Here is an 18,815-nt window from a genome sequence, read left to right as displayed (position 1 = left end):
ATTGATTGATCCTTGGGGAATACCCATTCTGTTGTTTAAAAAGGATAACTTGGTCATATTCTATAAATAAAGTCAGAACTCAAAAACCTTTTTCCACAATCCTTATCTCACGCAATATTGTTCCAATTAGTCTTTCATTTCATTTCAATTAACTAAAATGCTTTTTTCACACCCAGTTTCAGTTATAGTTTAATGCGTCCTTGAGCCAAAGTGATGCACATAGATCCATAGTTTACAGCACATTAGCGCCGCCTGCAGCCTGTTTAAGGTTTATATCAGCGTCTTGCTCAAGGACACTTCGGTAGAGTGAATAAACATTAGACAGCAGCGGTCTGCTTCACCAACATCTAACGGTCAGAGGCCCTAATTAAAGCCGCGGTGAGACATATTAATAGGCTGGGTCAGGAGTAATCCGGTGGAAGGGGTCGTTGAAACACATTCGCGGGTCTCCACCGAGCGGGCGGGGCTAGCTTCAGCAGCATACTGATGGTGTGTACCGCCCTCCCACCGCACTCAGCGGTCAATCAAACCGAACTCCCCCCTCTCGTTTGACGCTCAATAACTAACCCGGAAACAGCGACAGCAAATCGCTTTTCTTCTCCTTTCAGCCCGCACCGCTGGCTCCTAGCGTGGTGTCCGGACGGCGACTCCCGTGTTTCCCTGCGAGCATCAAGGTAAAACACAGAAAACCACCACTTTGTGTCTCCTTTTTCTGCTTTCTCTGCCGGCCGCCTTCACTGTCCACCGGTTGCCATTCAGCCCGGCTTGTTTTGAGTGTTAAAATTTTGTTCCACGGAGGCAAAATTAAAGATGAATCATAAACGTGTCCGGCGTAACCAAACCCATGTACCGAGAAGTTGAGTTTATTCTAAAATAATAGCAAAAAAAACGTGATTTTATGTTACACCCTCGGTGTACTGTTAACTTATCAGAGCAACGGCACGTTTCTATAATGTGGTCGTTTCAGGCCACCCTGCTAGCTAGGTCTCCTTTTATTTGGCCAGGGGCATTTGATGTGACATGTCTGACCCATATATTAACCACTAATTCCGGGTTATCAGCTGTGTTTGGCCCCGTGTGCTCCGCAGAGCCCGGTGATCTAGCCCTCTAGTTTTAGACTAACCCGTTTGGCTTGGATTAACGCTGCTCGTTTACAGGCTGCACAGGATGCATCATTAAAGCTGCATTAAAGGAAATGCACCCACTGACAGCTGGGACATGGTTAGAGATGGTTTGTCTTCGGTCATTTTTCCAGTCCGATCAATGCATGATAGGAGGTTTTTGTCACAGGTTTTCAAACTGTTGCCCAGGCAGTGTTGGAGGAGGGATTCAGGTCATTTAGTTGGTTAAAAGTAGCAGTACCATCATGTACAAATACTCCTGAAGTCCTAAATTCAAAGGCGTGTATGAGAAAAAGTAAGGAAGCATGAAGGTATAACTCTTATACAATTGGATTATAACTGATGCACTAAGATCCGAGCTGCAATTCAATGTTGTTGCTGTAATTTGTAATACTCTGTCATAATGGATCAAGTTCTATATGCTCATAGGTTGTTTTTTTTTCCTTTAGGATCTTAATCTGCAAAATATCCTATACCTATAGCCTATATATAAATCGACGTAGTGGCACAAAAAGCCCAATATTTTGCTCTAAAATCTGGCGTAAAGTTGGATGAAATTGAAATACGCAAGAACGCATACTTTAAAAACTTGAGTACTTCAGTGCAGCATGTGAGTTAATGTGGAGTTGGTTGTTTTAAAAGTTTTCTCTTTGCATCACCTGCTAGCACAGCTCAACCATAGCACGCAAGTATATGTTATTTCCTCTCCACCCGGTCTCTGCGTGTGTCTTGAAAGTGGAAGTGAAACGTTCAAGTGTAACGCTGTTGTGATTGTGATGCAAGGTCTGTGATAAAGTGGTCTTGCACTGACGCAGCTTTGAAGAATAGTGAAACTTGTAAACTGTCCCTTTTTTTTTTTTTTTTAAAGAAGAATATTCAGGTGTGACTCAAAAGTCACTAAGATGAGAAAAAGTTTGAAGGCTCCTCCATGAGTTCAGTTCTTAAATGGCACACTGCGCAAACCTGGATTTAGGCAAACCAGTGTAAAAGTGTCTGTTCTTCTTTGTAAACTCTTTTTTTTGCTGTATGAAATTTCTTGCCCTCAGGTTATTTGAGTTGACCTCTTTTGCAATTTGTCTTTCTCATATCTGCCACTGTACATTTTGGAAGAAGGAAGTCTCACCTTTCTCCGCGTTGAGGCATTTTCAGATGGACGCACATTTCTGCTCTCACACTTTAGAGTAGATTCTGCAAATATGGGCAGGAAAAGTGATGACATGGTTGTAGGTCTGTGACTGAGACATGGTCCAACTTGTTGTGTTGTCTCACAGTGTTTCTGCAGTGGCGTGAACAGACGGGATAATGGGTCGACTGGCTTTTGAAAGAGTTCAAAACTCAGTCAAGAGCCAATTCTTCCTTATTTTGATTAGTGTTGCATGTAAAAGTTGCAGCAGTAGTTGGATTGCAAAAGTGAGGAAAGCACTCGCAACAAGAAATCTGATGTTTTGTGGGTTCAGGAAGTAACCAGTGGGAGCTTTTCCTCACAGCCTTGGCTTGTGAAGCAAGCATGAAATGAGAATATGGCTCATTTGGCACGACAGATACCCCCATAAAACCCAGTTTAATGCAGGCAGAGGCATGCAGGTGCATTTAGGCCCGACCTTTCTTAGAACATTAAACGTGCCTTGATACAGCAACAACATTGTCCTACAAAGAAAACACTAAAAGCCCTCCAGATTAGGAACGGATTCTTTTTCCAGCTTTTGCTTGTTGTTGTTATTATATAGCTGTAATCTGGCTGTAACCTTGTCATATTCTTTCTCTGTGAGGCTTTTGTTGCATTTGAGAGGATGTTGGCCAGTGTTTGAATTGTGGATGCTTAAATAACAATATGGGTAGAGATGTGTTGGATAGGATCAAAATAGTGCAGATAAATTGAAACGTTCAGCTAAACTGTCTCTCATTTTGACCCATCAGGCTTTGTAGCTTGAGCCATTGAACCTATTCACCCCTGAGGAAGCCCATGTGAGAGGATTTTCTACATACCTTCTACAGCAAATGTATTTTCTAGTTCGGACAACTGTGGATACTGTAGCCGGGAGGGATGACACAAGGGTGGATGAGTTTAATTGTTGTAATTTTAATTATTAATCGTCTTTCCAGGAGTCCTCCTGAGGACCTTTAGGGCAGAGCTGCTCAGACATTTTTTAATGTCACAGACTTGCAAGCAGACACATTCACTTTAGAAGGCAGATTTTTGTAAATTTTTCTGAAAACTGTCCATTCATCAATTAGGAAAAGCAGCACAGAGAGTAAAATAATGGTTACAACTATATGACAGGTTCTAGTGAATAAATTGTTGACATCACTGGAATGTCACAAAGTCGCCATCAGGTCCAGACCCCCCTTTTGTAACCCACTCCCTTGAACACACCCAGTGTCACTGAGCTGCTGGCTTCAGGTTGGGTTACTGCAGTTATTCTCGGTATGAGCTTCACTCCGACGGCTAGTGGATCCACTCAATCGTCTCGTCTAGCTGAGCCATTGTTGGAACATGTTCAGTTCATGTACCACTCTGTGGTTTTACTGGATTGTTGTGACACTTCAGGCAACCATCATGTGTTTATTTACCGCACAGCGTTTGCCGCAAAGACTTTGATAGACTTCATAATATCAGCTGCATGATACATTTGCCTTAAAACAGAAACGTATTCACCGGATTGTATGACTGACCCAGTGAAGCTCCTCAACTTTGCTTTAAGTGGTAGTAGCTATTTAGTTTTTGGTAGTATTTGGTTTTTTTGTTGTTGGGTTTTTTATGATCTGTGGTGGGTGGACACAATAACATGAGCACTTGTGTAATATACGATCCACAGCAGCCACAGAGCACAAGAACAACCAACACGTCCCCACCAAAACTGTGCTCAATGTTACAAATATTTTACAGGCCAGCCTGTTTGTTTTTGTTTCCACCCGCTGGTGTCCACATATTACAAGCAGCATGCCAGATCAGGTGCTACCGTCTTAACTTTATGCAGAAAAGAGCTGTATTGATCCCGCTGTATGGCATAATGCTGTTTGTTCAGTTGTTTGGATTAACTTCCTCTTAGTGATTTGCCTGTTCAGCATCCGGCATTCGGCTTAGTCCAGGCAAGTTGGTGACTTCAGCATCATTTAATTGCCACAACTCTTTCTACTGTCATGATTTTCTAGCCACCGGACCCTCAATCACAGTACCTCGTTAATGTTGTGGAAATTCTACCATTTGACAATTAATACAGAAAGCCTAGTTTGTCATTGGCTTTTCTGTGTTCTCTTCCTCCTCTTGAATACACACAATTCTCCCTCTGCCATCACTATTGCATGTCTGCTCTTGTCCATAAGCAGATCATAGTTGAAATGATGACATACTTTAGTCACTCGGTAGGAAAGGCTGACTGTGCCCCCTTTTTGAGAGGGCCTGTCTGTTTCTGCACACGGCTGCATTGTTAGAGAGCCGATATCACAAACAATGCCTTGATTTAAGTGGCTGGTCTACAGTTTGCTTTAAAAGTGGTTTTAATTGAGCTTGTGAAGGCTGAGGAAGGAAGCGTCACGACTGCTCAGTCCACAAACAGATTCATTTAATAGTTTGTTGATTAACACATGCCGACTGTTTTGCTGTGAAATGAGCAGAGAAGGATGGCGTGGAGCCGCGGAGGTCCTAACTGTGCTGGTTTGTGTTTGTAGCCTTTGGCGGCAGCGACTAATATACTTTTGATGTGTGTCTCTCTGATGTGTATGAGTCAGTACGTTTGCCAGTTTCTGATCTGCAGCTCTGGCTGTGCTGGTAGACTCGAGCATTCCTCTCAACTTTCTCACATCCGTCCTGTGATGTTGGCTTATCTGAAGCTGTAAGCATGCGCGTAATGAGAAGCACAAGCAGTATATTTCTTTTCCTGCGGGCATGCCATCGAACAGCCTCCAATGAGATGCTTTCATTTGTTGCTCTTTGCATCCAGCAGCAGCATCTTTAGAGTGAATGTAGGGGAAAAATAGCAAAGTGGCCTCGCATTGAATCTCACCATAAGGCTATAAATAACGTGGCCCACTCAAAAGGAAAAAGGCTGTCACTTTGTGTGCTCCTACCCCCCACACCTTTCACACATGCACAGAAACCCCCCCCCCAGGCTCAGATTTGAGAAAATCTACAGATGAGGCAGAAGAGATCAGAATGTGAGATTTTCTCCTTTGACTGCAGCTTAAAGCAGGTAAACCTTCATATGTCCTGCTGTATTACAGAACACTCATCATATCAACAAAAAAAAAGAAGCTTTCTACCCGTGGCGGTGGTGACGATGATTTTATTACAGCATGTTAAACCAGGCAGGCATGAGATCCTCATGTGGCCGCCTACATGTCGGCGAGCGGACACACAGAGTTGCCACAGATGGCAGATCAGCATGCTAGAAATTCAGCTTTTGCATGAAACTGTTGCTGTGCTGCCCCCGCACCAAACCTTCATCCTCACATAGTCTTAGAACTGTTCACTAAACCTATCCTACTTTTTGTGCACTTATTCAATCATCTCGATATACACGTGTCATATAGGCCTACTTAATGTAGTCCCATATGTTGTGATGTTTTTCATGCTGGTACAATTTAGTTCTGTTTAATCAGGATATCATTTCTCTTTTGGTCAAAGCTGTGGAAGCCTGGACGAAAGGAGGAGAACTAGCCCCTCTGATACCCACAAATATGCACGTTTAAATTCAATATACACTGTATATTTTGGGGTTTTACATCATCAGTGTATTTTTTTTTTTTTATTGTTGACATCCAAATCAAAATTGGATTATTAACATTATCTGCATTACAAACGTTTTTAATTACACAGAGGCACTTAATTAGCAGCTCATTTGCATTTTCTCCACTAGTTTACTCTGTAATACCGATGTGTGTTCCTTGTTTAGCCACTTTGGCAGCTGGTTGCTCCCCCCTTTGGTCCAGATATTTGGTTCAGATATCCATGATATGAATTTTGATAACTTTTCTCATCGACTTTTTTTTTTTTGGTTTTGAGTGCAGTGTCACAACTATGGGATGAACTCCCATGACATTTGGAACACCCCTCAGGATCATTTGTAATAACTTTTATTGATCCTTAACTTTTCATTCAGTCAATTATCTGGTCAAAACTGTTCCTATATTCGCCTCCTTTGTTTTTGATGATCAAATGTTAGTACGCTAAAGTGGAACTAGTATGCCAGAGTCTGGTTACATGATTGATTGATTTGAAATTGCCTGGCTCTGTGTACAACATGTTTTTGAAGCCAGCTGAGATGAACGAGCCCTCAACAAGTAATTCGTTTTGACACTTCAGTTTGGGGGTTTCCAGCCCATGTAACGGATCTCTGGAGGGTTTCTTACTGAAATGATTTGTCAATTCTGTGCAGCATTTGTGATGTTTTAAACTTTACTGTCACACTTTGCTAAAACCAACACAGTCTAATACAACTGTCCTGCAATACCTTCATGAAGGTTATGACCTCTTTTGGAGGGTGTAGTTTGTGGTGCTGTTGAACTGTATTGGATTTTACTTCCAGGTGTTTCTATTATTTATAGCATGAAGATGGACTGGATAATCTGGCCGTGGAGCATATATTATGTATGTGTGTGATAAATGGACATGCTCCACATATAGATCCTATTGATTACCTCAGTGGCCTGTTGCTCTGTAGTCAGCACATGTTTTGCTGTCTGTAGCACACACACCACTTACAGCAGGGCCACACATGTTGGCCCACATTCATTGACCCCTTCATGTGGTGGGGGAAATTAAAACAAAAAACGCAACTCTGGAAGTGACAAATCAAAACAAGGAAATAGGTCTTTGAACTGAACGCTCACTTCCTGCTGTGTCGGAGAAGACTACACGGAGCAGCGTTTGTTTTATTGCCTCTGATCCTGTGGGAATAAAGCAATATCAGACCGCTTATGTTGTTAAACATGAGCCCGCTGTGTGGAGTTTACTGAAGTTTTATGTGATTTTAAGGGGAATGACTTTCAGATTTCTGAAACCTTAACTTGCTGCCATTACTGATCTCCTCCCAAGACTCGATCCTCATTTAAATTTTTTAAGTTTTTGTTGGCATAAAGAACTCCTCACGTGACAAGCGGGTGCCTCCGTGGTGACAGAAACACAAAACACTGAACCCCCACAGTGACACTGGTTAACTGGGCTGCCGTTTTCCGCCTGGACTTAATTGTTGCTCGAAGGGATGAACAGAGCTGAACACACACAGTGCCACTTCTGAATGATCTCATCATGTGAGTCTCTCCCCACAGCAGCACGGAGGTGAATGACAGTATTGCTATTTATAGTATGTGCCACAAACCTGACAAGCATAATAATGGTTAAATAGCACAGTAGTGATGCTTGTCATTTGCCAAAGTTTTGTTGATAATTTAACATTTGCAGCAGATTCTTGAAATTCTTGAACATGATTCTTTCTTGCATAGAAAAAAAGACATAACTCAGCAAGTATGGGATGGATTTGCTGTGAAATTTTGTTCGGACGTTCGTGGTCCACAGAGGATGAATCCTATTGGCATTAGTGATCCCCTGACTTTTCCTCTAGTGCCGCCATGTGGTTGACATTATTGGTTTTGAGTGAAATAGCCTGACAACCATTTGGTGGACACATTCATGCTCTTCTCAGAAAATACTTTTCCACGACTTCTGCTCAATACTTTGCTTTATGTCCAAATTACACTCCCATCAGCCTCATCTGTTCATGTCTTAGGTGATGTGGAACACGGCAAACATTATACCTGCAGAAAATCAGCATGTTAGCATTCTCTTAGATGCTTTCGTTAAACAAATTCCTCAAAATATGCTTTCACAATAAGCATTTAGTGTTTAATTCAATTTTTCAACTTAACAACCTTTATTCAGCTTTAAATACACGAACTTACAGACACGTTACTTCATAACTCCATTGTTCTTATATCTTGGATGAGTTTATTGTGGTAATTTCATAGGCAAACCTACCAGGTCCCTGTTTCCTGAAACACTAATGCTCAGATCTACATACTGTAGGTCCGACTGTAACCCCTGTAACGTCACATGCTTATTCAAGGGATGATTTGGCCTCATGTCGCAGCCCCCAGCTGTAGGCATGATGCATAGCTGACTCTCATGATGCCCTGCCAGCTGCTACAGATGTCACCCAGACTGTTCCCTGTGACATGTCAGCTCTATCGGATAAGTCGTGGTCAGTTTACATGAAGGAAAGTCTCTGACAGAGCCAGAGATAAGACTGTTACACCGTTTATAATTTTAATTCTGTTCTTTTATTCTGTTCTAGTGTTATTCTAGTCTACTTCATGGTTTTCTTTTTGCAGTTCACCCTTTTCACAGTGTCTCATTTGTTCGTGTTTGCTTCCCTTACCGTCTCTCTCTCCCACAGCTCTCTCACACTCTTGTGGGTTTGAAGTTTCAGGGTTTGAAGTCTGATCACATTCATGCATGACCAACACCGCCACTATTGCCATGCATTTGTATGCAGGCCGGCGAAAAGGAGAAGTGCCTTGGTCCTAATGGTCTCCACTGAGCTTGTACTCTGGTTTTAAGATTCAATACAGTCTCTGAAAGCCAAGAAAGCCAATGAGGCTCATGTCTGAAACTAGATTTGGGGTTTTTTGGTAAACGTAGATGAAATGTTTCGATCATAAACTGTTAGGTTTTGATTGCCTTTTAAAGATTTTAAGCTTTCACTGAATGAAAAGATGTAGACATTCGCTGGACTGAGTTAACTGTGCTGTAGAGCTCTTACAGGAGGTAGCAGGGAGCCCTGTAGAAAACCTGAAGTGAATCAGAGGAAGCACAGAGGTTGCACAATAGGAAGTACTGTGTTTTTTTTTTTTTTTTCATGTGTGTCTATTTGTTCCATGTTTTTATAAGAAGTCTGCAATTAGCTCATTTCAAAAGGGAGGTAGACCATAAGAACAGCCCTGTTATTGCATACTTAACATGTTATCTGTTGCCGGTCTGATAAAGTTCCCTTTTTGTGTAATTTTTAGTGCGTTATAACCGAGCTTAAGGGGGAACTTTCAGAAAGACATGCAACCTTTTTGTGAAGATTTGCTTTGTCGATGTGGAATTTCATTCCACTGTAAAAGCATAAAAGAAGCCAGTTTTTCATGTATTTCAGACAAATGGAAAATTAGAATGTGTTTAAAAGCTACATTGTGATGCCACAGATTGTGTCTAGCTGGCGGTCTTTGCGCCACATCCTGATATCGTCTTGTTGTCAAACCCACAGATGGTGCTACATTTGTTGAGTGATGTTTGATGGTCTGTTATTGCTGACCTGTGTTTCAGAGGCTGACCTCTGCTGGAGGACTCTGACCCGGGGCCACCTGCCAGGCCGGGCCTCCCTGTTCCTGACAGTCAGACACCTCCACTGCTGGTAAGTTTTTAATGAAAGAATTAGCTGATCCATTAATTGTTGTCTTTACCATGGCCAATAACTCATTCAGTGTGCATATAGGCATGTTGTTTGAAGACAGACTTGAACTATTTCCCCCCTCCAAATCCATCAGCTGCAAAATTTGCACTATAATCATCAATGCAAATGACTGGCTATTTTTATACTCATTCTTCACCATGTGCATATTTGCTTATGTCTATTCAGGAACACAAGTCATATCTGATTCTAATTTGAATGAACTACAATGCTTGAAAAGCAGGCTGGTGAGATTAATAGGCAAAATAGTCTACGTCAAGCTTGTTTGTGTGCCTGCATTTCTCCCATTGTTTCAAACCCATTCAGGTCATGGTGCACACTGAGGGGCATTGAATGAGTGGAGGCATTTCTCTAATATGACAGCTTAGTCAGTCACCTTGCTTTCTTTCCACTGGTGATAATTTCCAAGCTAATGTGAGCGCCGTGTAGGAGTGAAAATCATAACTGCTCTCTCAATGGATTTGAATTATTATTATTATTTTTTTTTATACAAATTTTGGTTGAAATGTCCAAATACAAATTGCATGATGCATGATTCGTGCTTCAAGTTTGCGCCACCATATACATTTGGTCCAGAGCTTAGAGAATGCCATTCTTTCAGCTTTCAGACTGACTAGAAAAATGGGTTTTTTAAAGGGAAAATGGCGTAACTCGGACACCGTTTTCCCCTTTTAAAAAGTGTGACATTACACTGCTCTCTGTGGACGTTGTGCCCCAGCTGGTGCAGAGTCAAATCTCACCACAACTGACCCTCCTGTGTCTCCTAAACAAAATCATGAAGGGGAACTTGTCTGTTCCCTCAAATAAAATCATCGTAAAAACCCCGTCAGATTCAAGATGTTTATTTCCCTTTCTTTAGGTTGTGTAAGTGGAGGAGGAAGCATATTCGCCTAGATACACGATCCTGTCAATAAAATCACAACTTGCAACTTTATGGCACTCCTCACCTTTTAATTTAACAGATCAGCTTCAGGACTGTAGGAGTAGATGCAGAGAGTAGACATGTCATTATGTAAGCCTGCCTCTGGTGCACCTATGCCTATTATAGTCGTAATGTGCCGTGCCGTGATGTGGGTGTATGTGCAATAGTGGCTCAGGAAATGAAGTGCATTGTGGGCCATAAAAAGGAGTTGAGTAATGTAGGTGCTCCCAGCTTCCTGCCCCCCCTCCAACCCTCAAGGCCAGAGTATTTATGTAACCACAGGGCGCGGGGTCACTGCCTGCCGTCTGCTCACACGACAGACCAGCAGCTCTGACGTGAGACTCACCACTTCTTGTTTAAGATGGGTTTTCATTTTATTTGATAGGTGGCCACTTTGGGATATTGACTTTCAGTGGTTTTAGTCCAGAGATGACCTGCGTTTTCCTCATTTTAGACCAAGCAAGGCAAATTTATTTGTATAGCACCTTTCAGACACAAGGCAATTCAAAGTGCTTTACAGGGACGTAAAACAAAGACACAAACATTAAATTGCACGTAAACGATGATAAAAGCACAAGAAAATAAATGATTAAAGCGTAAGTGGAGATGCATTAAAAGACCAGTGTATTTTAGTGCAGGCTTTACTCACATTTCTTGCTTACACAGTGAAAGCAGCCATTTCTTTGCTCTCAGGTTGTCTTTCCTCACCTCACCTTATTACACATCCCATCATTTCTGCCTTGCTTGCATGTCTGCCCATCCCTGTTGTATTTTCCTGTCTCCTTGGAGATTGTTACCAAGACACACAGCTATCATGCGATTGGCTAAGCTCTGGTGCTGGAATGCTGTGCCGTTTTGACAGCTAAGCCTCAGGTGGTTCATATATAGGACCTCTAAGTCTGTGTATCCCCCTGAGGTGTGTGTGCGTGTGCGCCAATGACAGGCTGTCGCGGTGCCCTAGTAAAACTCAAATCCATTCACTAAAATAGCCTGAATGGGGAGCTATTTTATGTAGCATGTAGTACACAGCCCAGTGACAGAACAGGGGAGCGGTAGACGTGTCGCATTATGAATGGAGAATGGGGCTGAGTTCATGCAGCAGGCTGAGTTTTGTGCGAATGTATACAGGATGGATTAGCCTCGCTAAGCCAGGGGGAGGTGGGGTACAGTAGCCTGAGCTTTTCTTGGCTCTCCTGTTGCTATGATCATAAGTGGGTCAATACTGCCCCCACCTGGTGAGGCCTGGTACTGTTATACCTGAGCACATGATGATTGTGCACAGAAAATATAGATTTTTTTAAAAGATTAATAGCTCTAGATTTAAGGAATCCACAGCTCACAGCTTTGTCCGTTATTTTTGTACCTTATCTGTGCCACAAAAAAGTCGTTGCTTTTACGTACAGGGACCTGTCTCTCGCTCCATTCTTCAGCGGGTGGAGTCAAGAGGAGCCGGGGCGTCTTCCATATGCTGAGCAGGTTATTTGAGATGATATGTCTGAGTGGGTGTAATATGTAGAGTGGCTTGTTATGTCAGCTAAAAGCTCTCAGCTTCTCCTCCGTTATCTATTATTTATGCCACTGGAGGGCTGACACTGTAACTTCCTGTCCAGGTTCCCTTAAGGATCACGTCCGGCCACTGTCATTCCTCTGCAGACGTATATGCTAGAAAGCCTTCATGTCTGGCAGGTTGACATGAAACATGGAATTAACATTTAGACTGCAGAAACGTCATGTTCATTTCATGTGTTGTAGTGAATGAGCACCTACCCTGAAGTGGCTGCATGTGAACACTGGGTGGTGCTCTGACATCAGGCATCAGTGCTGCTTCTCATCCCAGGAAACTGAAATGTTTATTTGCTGCTGTTTTCAGCAAGAAAAAGCCGTAGTACTCCACAACAGCATTTAACTGTAACTGCCACTTGAGTTTCACATTTGTAAATTTTAGCTTAAGCATTTCCACGGCTTGCATGTGATGGTAAATGGTTTGGGAGTGGTCCCTCCCTCCATTCACTCCTCGTGTGCATGAATGTTTTCCTCCTCCAGATGGCACTCCTCTCTCACTGAATGAAAAGTGTGGTACTCTCCAATCTGACACTCATCATCCATCCAAAACCTCCACTGTGCCCCACCCAAAAGCCTGTTAGGGTAATACTGTGCAGGAGAAAAATATTTAAGGTGATGCTCCACTGTGTTTCTTCAGTTTAAATTACCAAGCACTCTCATAAGACATGATGCCCCTGAATGCTCTGGAGTGTTCACAGACTGGGATTAAAGCACACAGTGATGTTGGTCAGAAGGTCAGTCGGATAATGATAGTTCAGGGCTGTTTCAGCAGAAGAATGGGAGATCTGTGTTTGAATGGGTTTTTTGGAGGCAGCTGCCCAGAGGGAAATGCCGCTTAGGCTAATGACAGTGAGTCAATATGCCCCCCTTAATGATTTCCTTAAACATCTTCAGGAAGGAGTCAGAGGACTCTCAAGGGCAGGGTGGGGAGGGCTTCCTTCTGAGGCAGATGTTCAGAGGATGGAGCAGAGAATGAAAGGGTTCATACAAACACCATGGACTGCTTTCACATCTCCTAGGACTATTTAGACATATCTGTCACAATATTTGCAGCCCTGTTTAGAAATGGAGCAGCATCTTAAGTTGCAATGTTCACACAGGCCCCAGATGTGTCAGTGTAGAGGTCTCCGTGCTGCCTTTTGTCAGTTAAATGGATCAATGTGAAATTAACATCAGTGTAGGCTGCCAGCATCCCTCCGTGTGTTTTTTGATGGTATAAAATGCTGTATTGGTGTGACTGAAGAGTGGCGCTAAGAGCCTCTTCATAGAGCTCGATTTCAATGGAGCCGGCGTTTTAGCTGACTCTTGTGTACGAGCCTGTTGCCATGGTTTCCAACTTTCATCAGGTGCTGTCCAAAGAGAGGGGCTTAGCCGAGGATGAGGCGCGCCCACTTTCATCTTCCTCTGATCTGCTTCTCTGGACAAACTACTGGCTTAATTTGCTCATTTCCATTCGTGCTGACTGGGTTCATTACAGCCGCAGTGATCTGATGCAGGAAGCTTTATGGGAGTTGTTTTTAGGGGGGGGAATATTTTTAGCTGCCTGTGTGCATGCAGGAGTACGATGAGACAGCTGATACTGGATGTCACCTCAAGTATCACAGTCAGTTGTAATGATTCAGTTCTCCTGTGTGGTTTGTTTTGATTTGCCAGAATCTGGGTGAGGGGGGCATTAGCTGATGTTTACGCGGGAGCAACAATATAGAGGCGTGGCCACGAGGTAATCGAGTTCACCCCCATAAACAAACAAATGGCAGACCCCCACCCCACCGCCTCCTCTTTCCTCATCGCCATGTGCCCCCTAAGCCATTTTTAGTCAGCTGGGTAGGATTGGCAGGAGAGGGTCTGGGGTAAGGAGAAGTGGAGTAGGGGGAGGATGGGAGGAAGAGGAGGGGTGGGGGTGGGGGGGTGACGCATGCCAGCCCCATTTGGGAAGTGCTCCCCCATTTTCTGCCTGTCGAATCGGGCCAGTGTCAGCGAGCTCCGGCGGGTCCAGCTCTGGCCGAGTGGGCTAATGCGATGTGGCGTGTCACCCGGGGAATCTAGGTCAAGTTTAAAGCTGCCTAGCTCTGCACGCCTCTGCTGCAGTGTGACGCTTCACAACCCCTCCCCTTCCACACACACGCAATAATATTCAACACACACCCTTTACACACATTGCTATTTATTTTAAAATTTAAATGTCATATACAGACAAAAATGAGAGATGCATTTTCCTATCTAGAGCCACATAATCGCAGTCATAAACACACATGCACACTGCTGTCTCTCCCCATCCCCCCCTCCACACCCCAGGCAAGCTCTCAGCCTCTCCACGGCGGAGCCCACGTGATGCTCCGCGCTGTGTCTGCGGCCAGTCGGGGAGGGGAGGGGAGGGGAGGGCGTTGTTTTTCTTCCATAGTAAAGCAGCAGGGCACGTGGATTCTCATGCTGCAGCCGAGTAGTGGAATGTCAGCACTATCCCTCCCTTACATTAGCCAGCCATCAGCCCCCGAGCTGTTTTTGTAGGACGTTGCCGCAGTGCTCGGTTTCAGCTGTGCCCTGCTTCTTGGTGTGCTTATTAAAGAGGAGGCATGGAGCAGGGAGACGTTAAAAGGCAGTGCCATGCAGAGGTCAGGCTGCTGCATGGGCGTGGCACTGTTTTGGTGCCTTCACCAAAATAAGCTTCCACCTCCCTGCGCCATCCGCAAGCTGAAAATATTGGGGATGTTGACTTTTGCTAGTACATATTTAATATTTTACCATTTCAGTGATATATTTTAGTTATAGCAAAATGAAAAGTGTATCATCACATTCAGCTGGAATTAAAATATAATATAATTATAAATATAATATAATTAAAATATAATTCCCATTCATCTTTATATGACTTTTTTTTTTTTCCTTTTTTAAAATTTGTGATCATCATAATATGAATTTGCTGAGCTGCACAGAAAGAATCAAATCATATTAAATCACTAAGTGCTCAGTAGTGGAATTAAATATTTCTCCATCGTCTCCAGTTGACTTCACTCCCCAACTAATCCGCTGTTTTTGGCGCATTACCTCATCTGTATTAATATATTCATGCGCTTTCAAGTCTTACTACTACTGTACTCGCTCCTCAACCAGAGCTCGCCTCTGATTGGCTGCTGCAATGTTTTCAACGGCACCAAATTTTTTTTGACTCCATGGATACAGTGAGCTGTTGGGTAGATCAGCTCAGCCAATAGGAGAGCTGCGCGGGCTCCTGCTTGTCAGATTCTGCCCCTGGCCTTAGAAGCAGCCCTCCCTCCCTTGCTGCGAGCACGCGATGGCTCAGTGGGGGGGTTCAAAACAACAACAAGGCTGTCGCCGGGCTCTCTGTGGTGCCCAGGACATGCCAGCACTCCTGGGTACTACTACAGCCACCGAGGGAGGAGGGAGGGTTCAATTCCTCAATCTACCTCTAATGCAGCTCTCTTACTAGGCTGTCATGCTGCACCCAGTCACTCACACTAACACATTACTTTAGATTTATCTCTTTAAAGGGAGGGATGCCTATATAAGCTGCAAAGTTAGGGCTCATGTTTATCTAATCAATTAAAGACCCTCAGGATGTTTAAGTTAAAGAGTTGGATATAAAAAGCTGTAGAATGTACACATTTAATCTGCTCTTTTCTGGTACACTTGAAGATTCTGTGGTGGACTTTGAAATCCAGCCACGCAAATCCCTGTCCTTAAAATGACCTCATTTCGAGCAGCACAAGGGAGCAGCTCTGGGCCTGCGAAGCTGCCAGTGCCCGCGCTGAAGCGCTGCGAGCCCTGGCAGCTCCGCCAGCCAGCCGGCCGGTCGCTCTCAGTCCACGTGCGGCTGAAAGGTGGCAGTAGAGGACCAGAGGAGGCCTGGCGATGATGGGTAGAGCCCGCATCATCCAGCAGGGTGAGGTCAGTGACAGCTCTCATCCCTTCTGAGGCTGGATCAGGTGCTGCTTTCCGACAGCCAGCGAGGTGCTGGTACTGGCACAGTCAGACATTCAGGTCACATTAGTGGAGGGTAATAAGACGAGGCTGGACAAGGCAGGTGGGTCTTTGCAGGTGGTCACTGGGCCGACTGAGTGACTGAGTGGGCTTTTGAAGTAAATAAAAGTAAAAAAAAGAATAAATCCCAAACAGAGTAGAAAGAAACGGTCCTGGTTGGAAGCTGATGAGGGATAAATTGGAGTAACCTGCATTGGCTGTAAGTGGAAAAACTAGTAAAATGCTGACAACATTTATTGATAGGACACATGAACGCGAAAGTAGAGGTGTAACTAACATAATTTCATCATTGATTAATCTGCCAATTCACTTCTGAATCAACCACTTGGTCCTGGAGTGTATAACATGTCCAAGGTGAAACCTGAAGATATTTAGTTTAATATGAACAAATATTCATATTTAATTCATATTTTTAAGCGTTTTTGCTTTAAAAAGTACTTGACTGACAAAAGATGAATTGATAATCAAAATAGTAGTCAGTGTTTCAGCTCTATTCAAAAGTATATTTTTGTTTCGTCAGTGTGTTGTGACACAATAAACCCCAGTAAACATGTTAAGTGTTGCTTTAACGTTACGATCTGTTAATAGACGATGTTGATCTGTACCTTGTTTCAAGGAAGGTCATTTTTCTAAGATCTTGGTGTACTCAAAGTCAGCAGTCGTGCAAAAACTGACTATTCATCACTAATATTTTCTCTGTCAAAGTAAGGACATGACCCTCTGCTGGGTTTTCAAGATGCAAGAATACATGACACCAGCCTGCTACCCCACCTCACCCCCCGGCTGAATCTCATGCATTTTAAAGCCACTACATCTTCACTCTCCCTCTGTTCACGACTGCTGAGTGTGTACTTTGCTCTGTCGCAGCACCTCCCTGTCTCCCAGCATTACCTGTGTTGGCATGATTTAGCTTGTCACCACCGGCCCTCACTCAGTCACTTTGGCTTTTCACCCGTCACTCATCTCAGCTGACATCTGCCTGCCGAACTTTAACTTGGTCATTGTTCCGCGCCGACTCTCTCTCCGCCCTCTCAGAGTGTATCCCGGCCGTCTCGGCTCTGTCACCAAGGGTTAAATCTGTCTCCGCTGATGGAGCCCGTTTCTCTCCACAAACTGCCACAGATCTCTGACTTGTCATATGTCTGTTGACCTTTAATTCAGAGAGAGATCGTCTCTGTGCTTTCTAGGAGCGAGAAGAACCAGGGCAGCGAGCTGTGCAGTGCTGTCACTTCTCATTGTTGTCCCAGTTTAGGTGTACGTCAAGCGTATACAGTATATATGTGTATGTTAATGGTACACATGCATCTGCAGGAAGGTATAGCTGTGGCGGTTAAAGGTTTGGACTCACCAGTCTTCTTCAGTCCTCATCCTCTTCCTCTTTAACCTGCAGGTCACCTGAGGTCATGTCTCATTAACAACAGCAGCGCAGCAAAGTGCAGTAGTGTAGCACAGTCGATGGAGCGATTTATGCAGCGTCTATCAGCACAGATCATGCTGAACAGTAATGAAATCTAGTTAAAATGTTTTTAAATGTTTGGCAGGAAGAAGCATGCCGTGTTAACTAAACTCTGCTGTGTAGCAGAGGTTTGCTGGTTGGTTAGTCATTTCTGGGTGAAAGTCCGTGGGACTCGCTTCACAATTCAGTGTTGTTAAAGTGCAGAGCTGCAGATTCAGGCTCTGCTTTGGTTTTGGCACAGGATCATATCCCTTCCTCATACACTCCTCTAGTGCTGACACGATCAGTCAATCCACAGAAAATGATCACAACTGACGAATTGCACTTCTCAAGCTAGATCATCACATAATTAAGAAATTAAAAGTATATTTTGTTCTTCATACAAAACAATTGGAGGTGTCAAAATTTGGAAACATGGATCATTTTGATGAATTATTATAGATCTGTTGATCTGTGCTCTCATTTTCCTAGAATTAAATGTTGTCTAACGTGACTCCAGGAGTACACATTTACCATGTTCTAATATAGACTGTTGTATCTTATTTCGCCCTCCGTGCTCTTGCAGTAAATGTACAGTAAGGTTCTGTTACTGTACCACATGTGCTGTATGCACTTACGTTACTCAGGCATGTTAAATATTGATGCCGTGTTTCAGCTCCTATGACAAGACGCGTTAAAGTGAATTTCAAAGCATCATATATATAAGCTCTAATTCACAAACTTCATAAACGGGTCCTCTTATGTTTGCGACAGTCTTTATAAAAGTTTAATTGGACGCGTCCTATTGTGTAAAGTAACCGACTACCTGCTTCATGTGTAGATGTGAACATAGATTATATTTGATTTTCCCTCTGGAGGCTTGTAAAATGAATTACTTTGCATTCAACTGCCTGTAAAGACGAAAGGCGATTGCTTAACAGAGCAGAAAGTCTCAAACTGAGCTTTTTATTTTTGGAGACGTTTTGGTTTGACATCTGGTCTGGTAGGAGCCTGGGCACAGGAAACACACATGGAGGGGGCATGTAGCAACGGGAACTCTGGTGTCTGTGAGCAGTGGGCACATCTGGGGCACCACCGAGTTCATACAGGCACCAGAGCAGTGAAGCAGAGCGAGTGTGAGATGTCATGGATACAGTAGCGCATCGCCACCTGCTCGCTCTGCTGCTGCATTCTTCTCCTCTATTGATTCTTCTCTCTTTTTCCTCAACAGGTATCGTAACATGGGGAACCTACTGAAAGTTTTGACTTGCACAGATCTGGAACAGGAGCCTAATTTTTTCCTCGATTTTGAAAGTGAGTTTCAT

At 43.6% G+C, this 18,815-nt stretch overlaps 2 protein-coding genes across 2 annotated transcripts in view; one reads left to right on the top strand and one right to left on the bottom strand.

Moving 5' to 3' along the window:
* Window positions 1-18,815, bottom strand: part of LOC139220726 (uncharacterized) — a 275,609-nt gene that overhangs the window by 101,738 nt on the left and 155,056 nt on the right. The window lies entirely within an intron of this gene.
* fam49bb (family with sequence similarity 49 member Bb) overlaps window positions 592-18,815 on the top strand; it is a 32,057-nt gene continuing 13,833 nt past the window's right edge. Inside the window, exons 1-3 of the mRNA XM_070853165.1 lie at window positions 592-674; window positions 9,427-9,514; window positions 18,722-18,804. Coding sequence (XP_070709266.1) covers window positions 18,732-18,804 — 73 coding nt within the window. The 5' untranslated portion in view covers window positions 592-674; window positions 9,427-9,514; window positions 18,722-18,731. The remainder of the gene's footprint in view (window positions 675-9,426; window positions 9,515-18,721; window positions 18,805-18,815) is intronic.

This window comes from Pempheris klunzingeri, chromosome 21 (genome assembly GCF_042242105.1).
Source record: "Pempheris klunzingeri isolate RE-2024b chromosome 21, fPemKlu1.hap1, whole genome shotgun sequence".
In the NCBI taxonomy this organism is placed as follows: domain Eukaryota; kingdom Metazoa; phylum Chordata; class Actinopteri; order Acropomatiformes; family Pempheridae; genus Pempheris; species Pempheris klunzingeri.
This window is presented reverse-complemented; position numbering and strand designations above follow the sequence as displayed.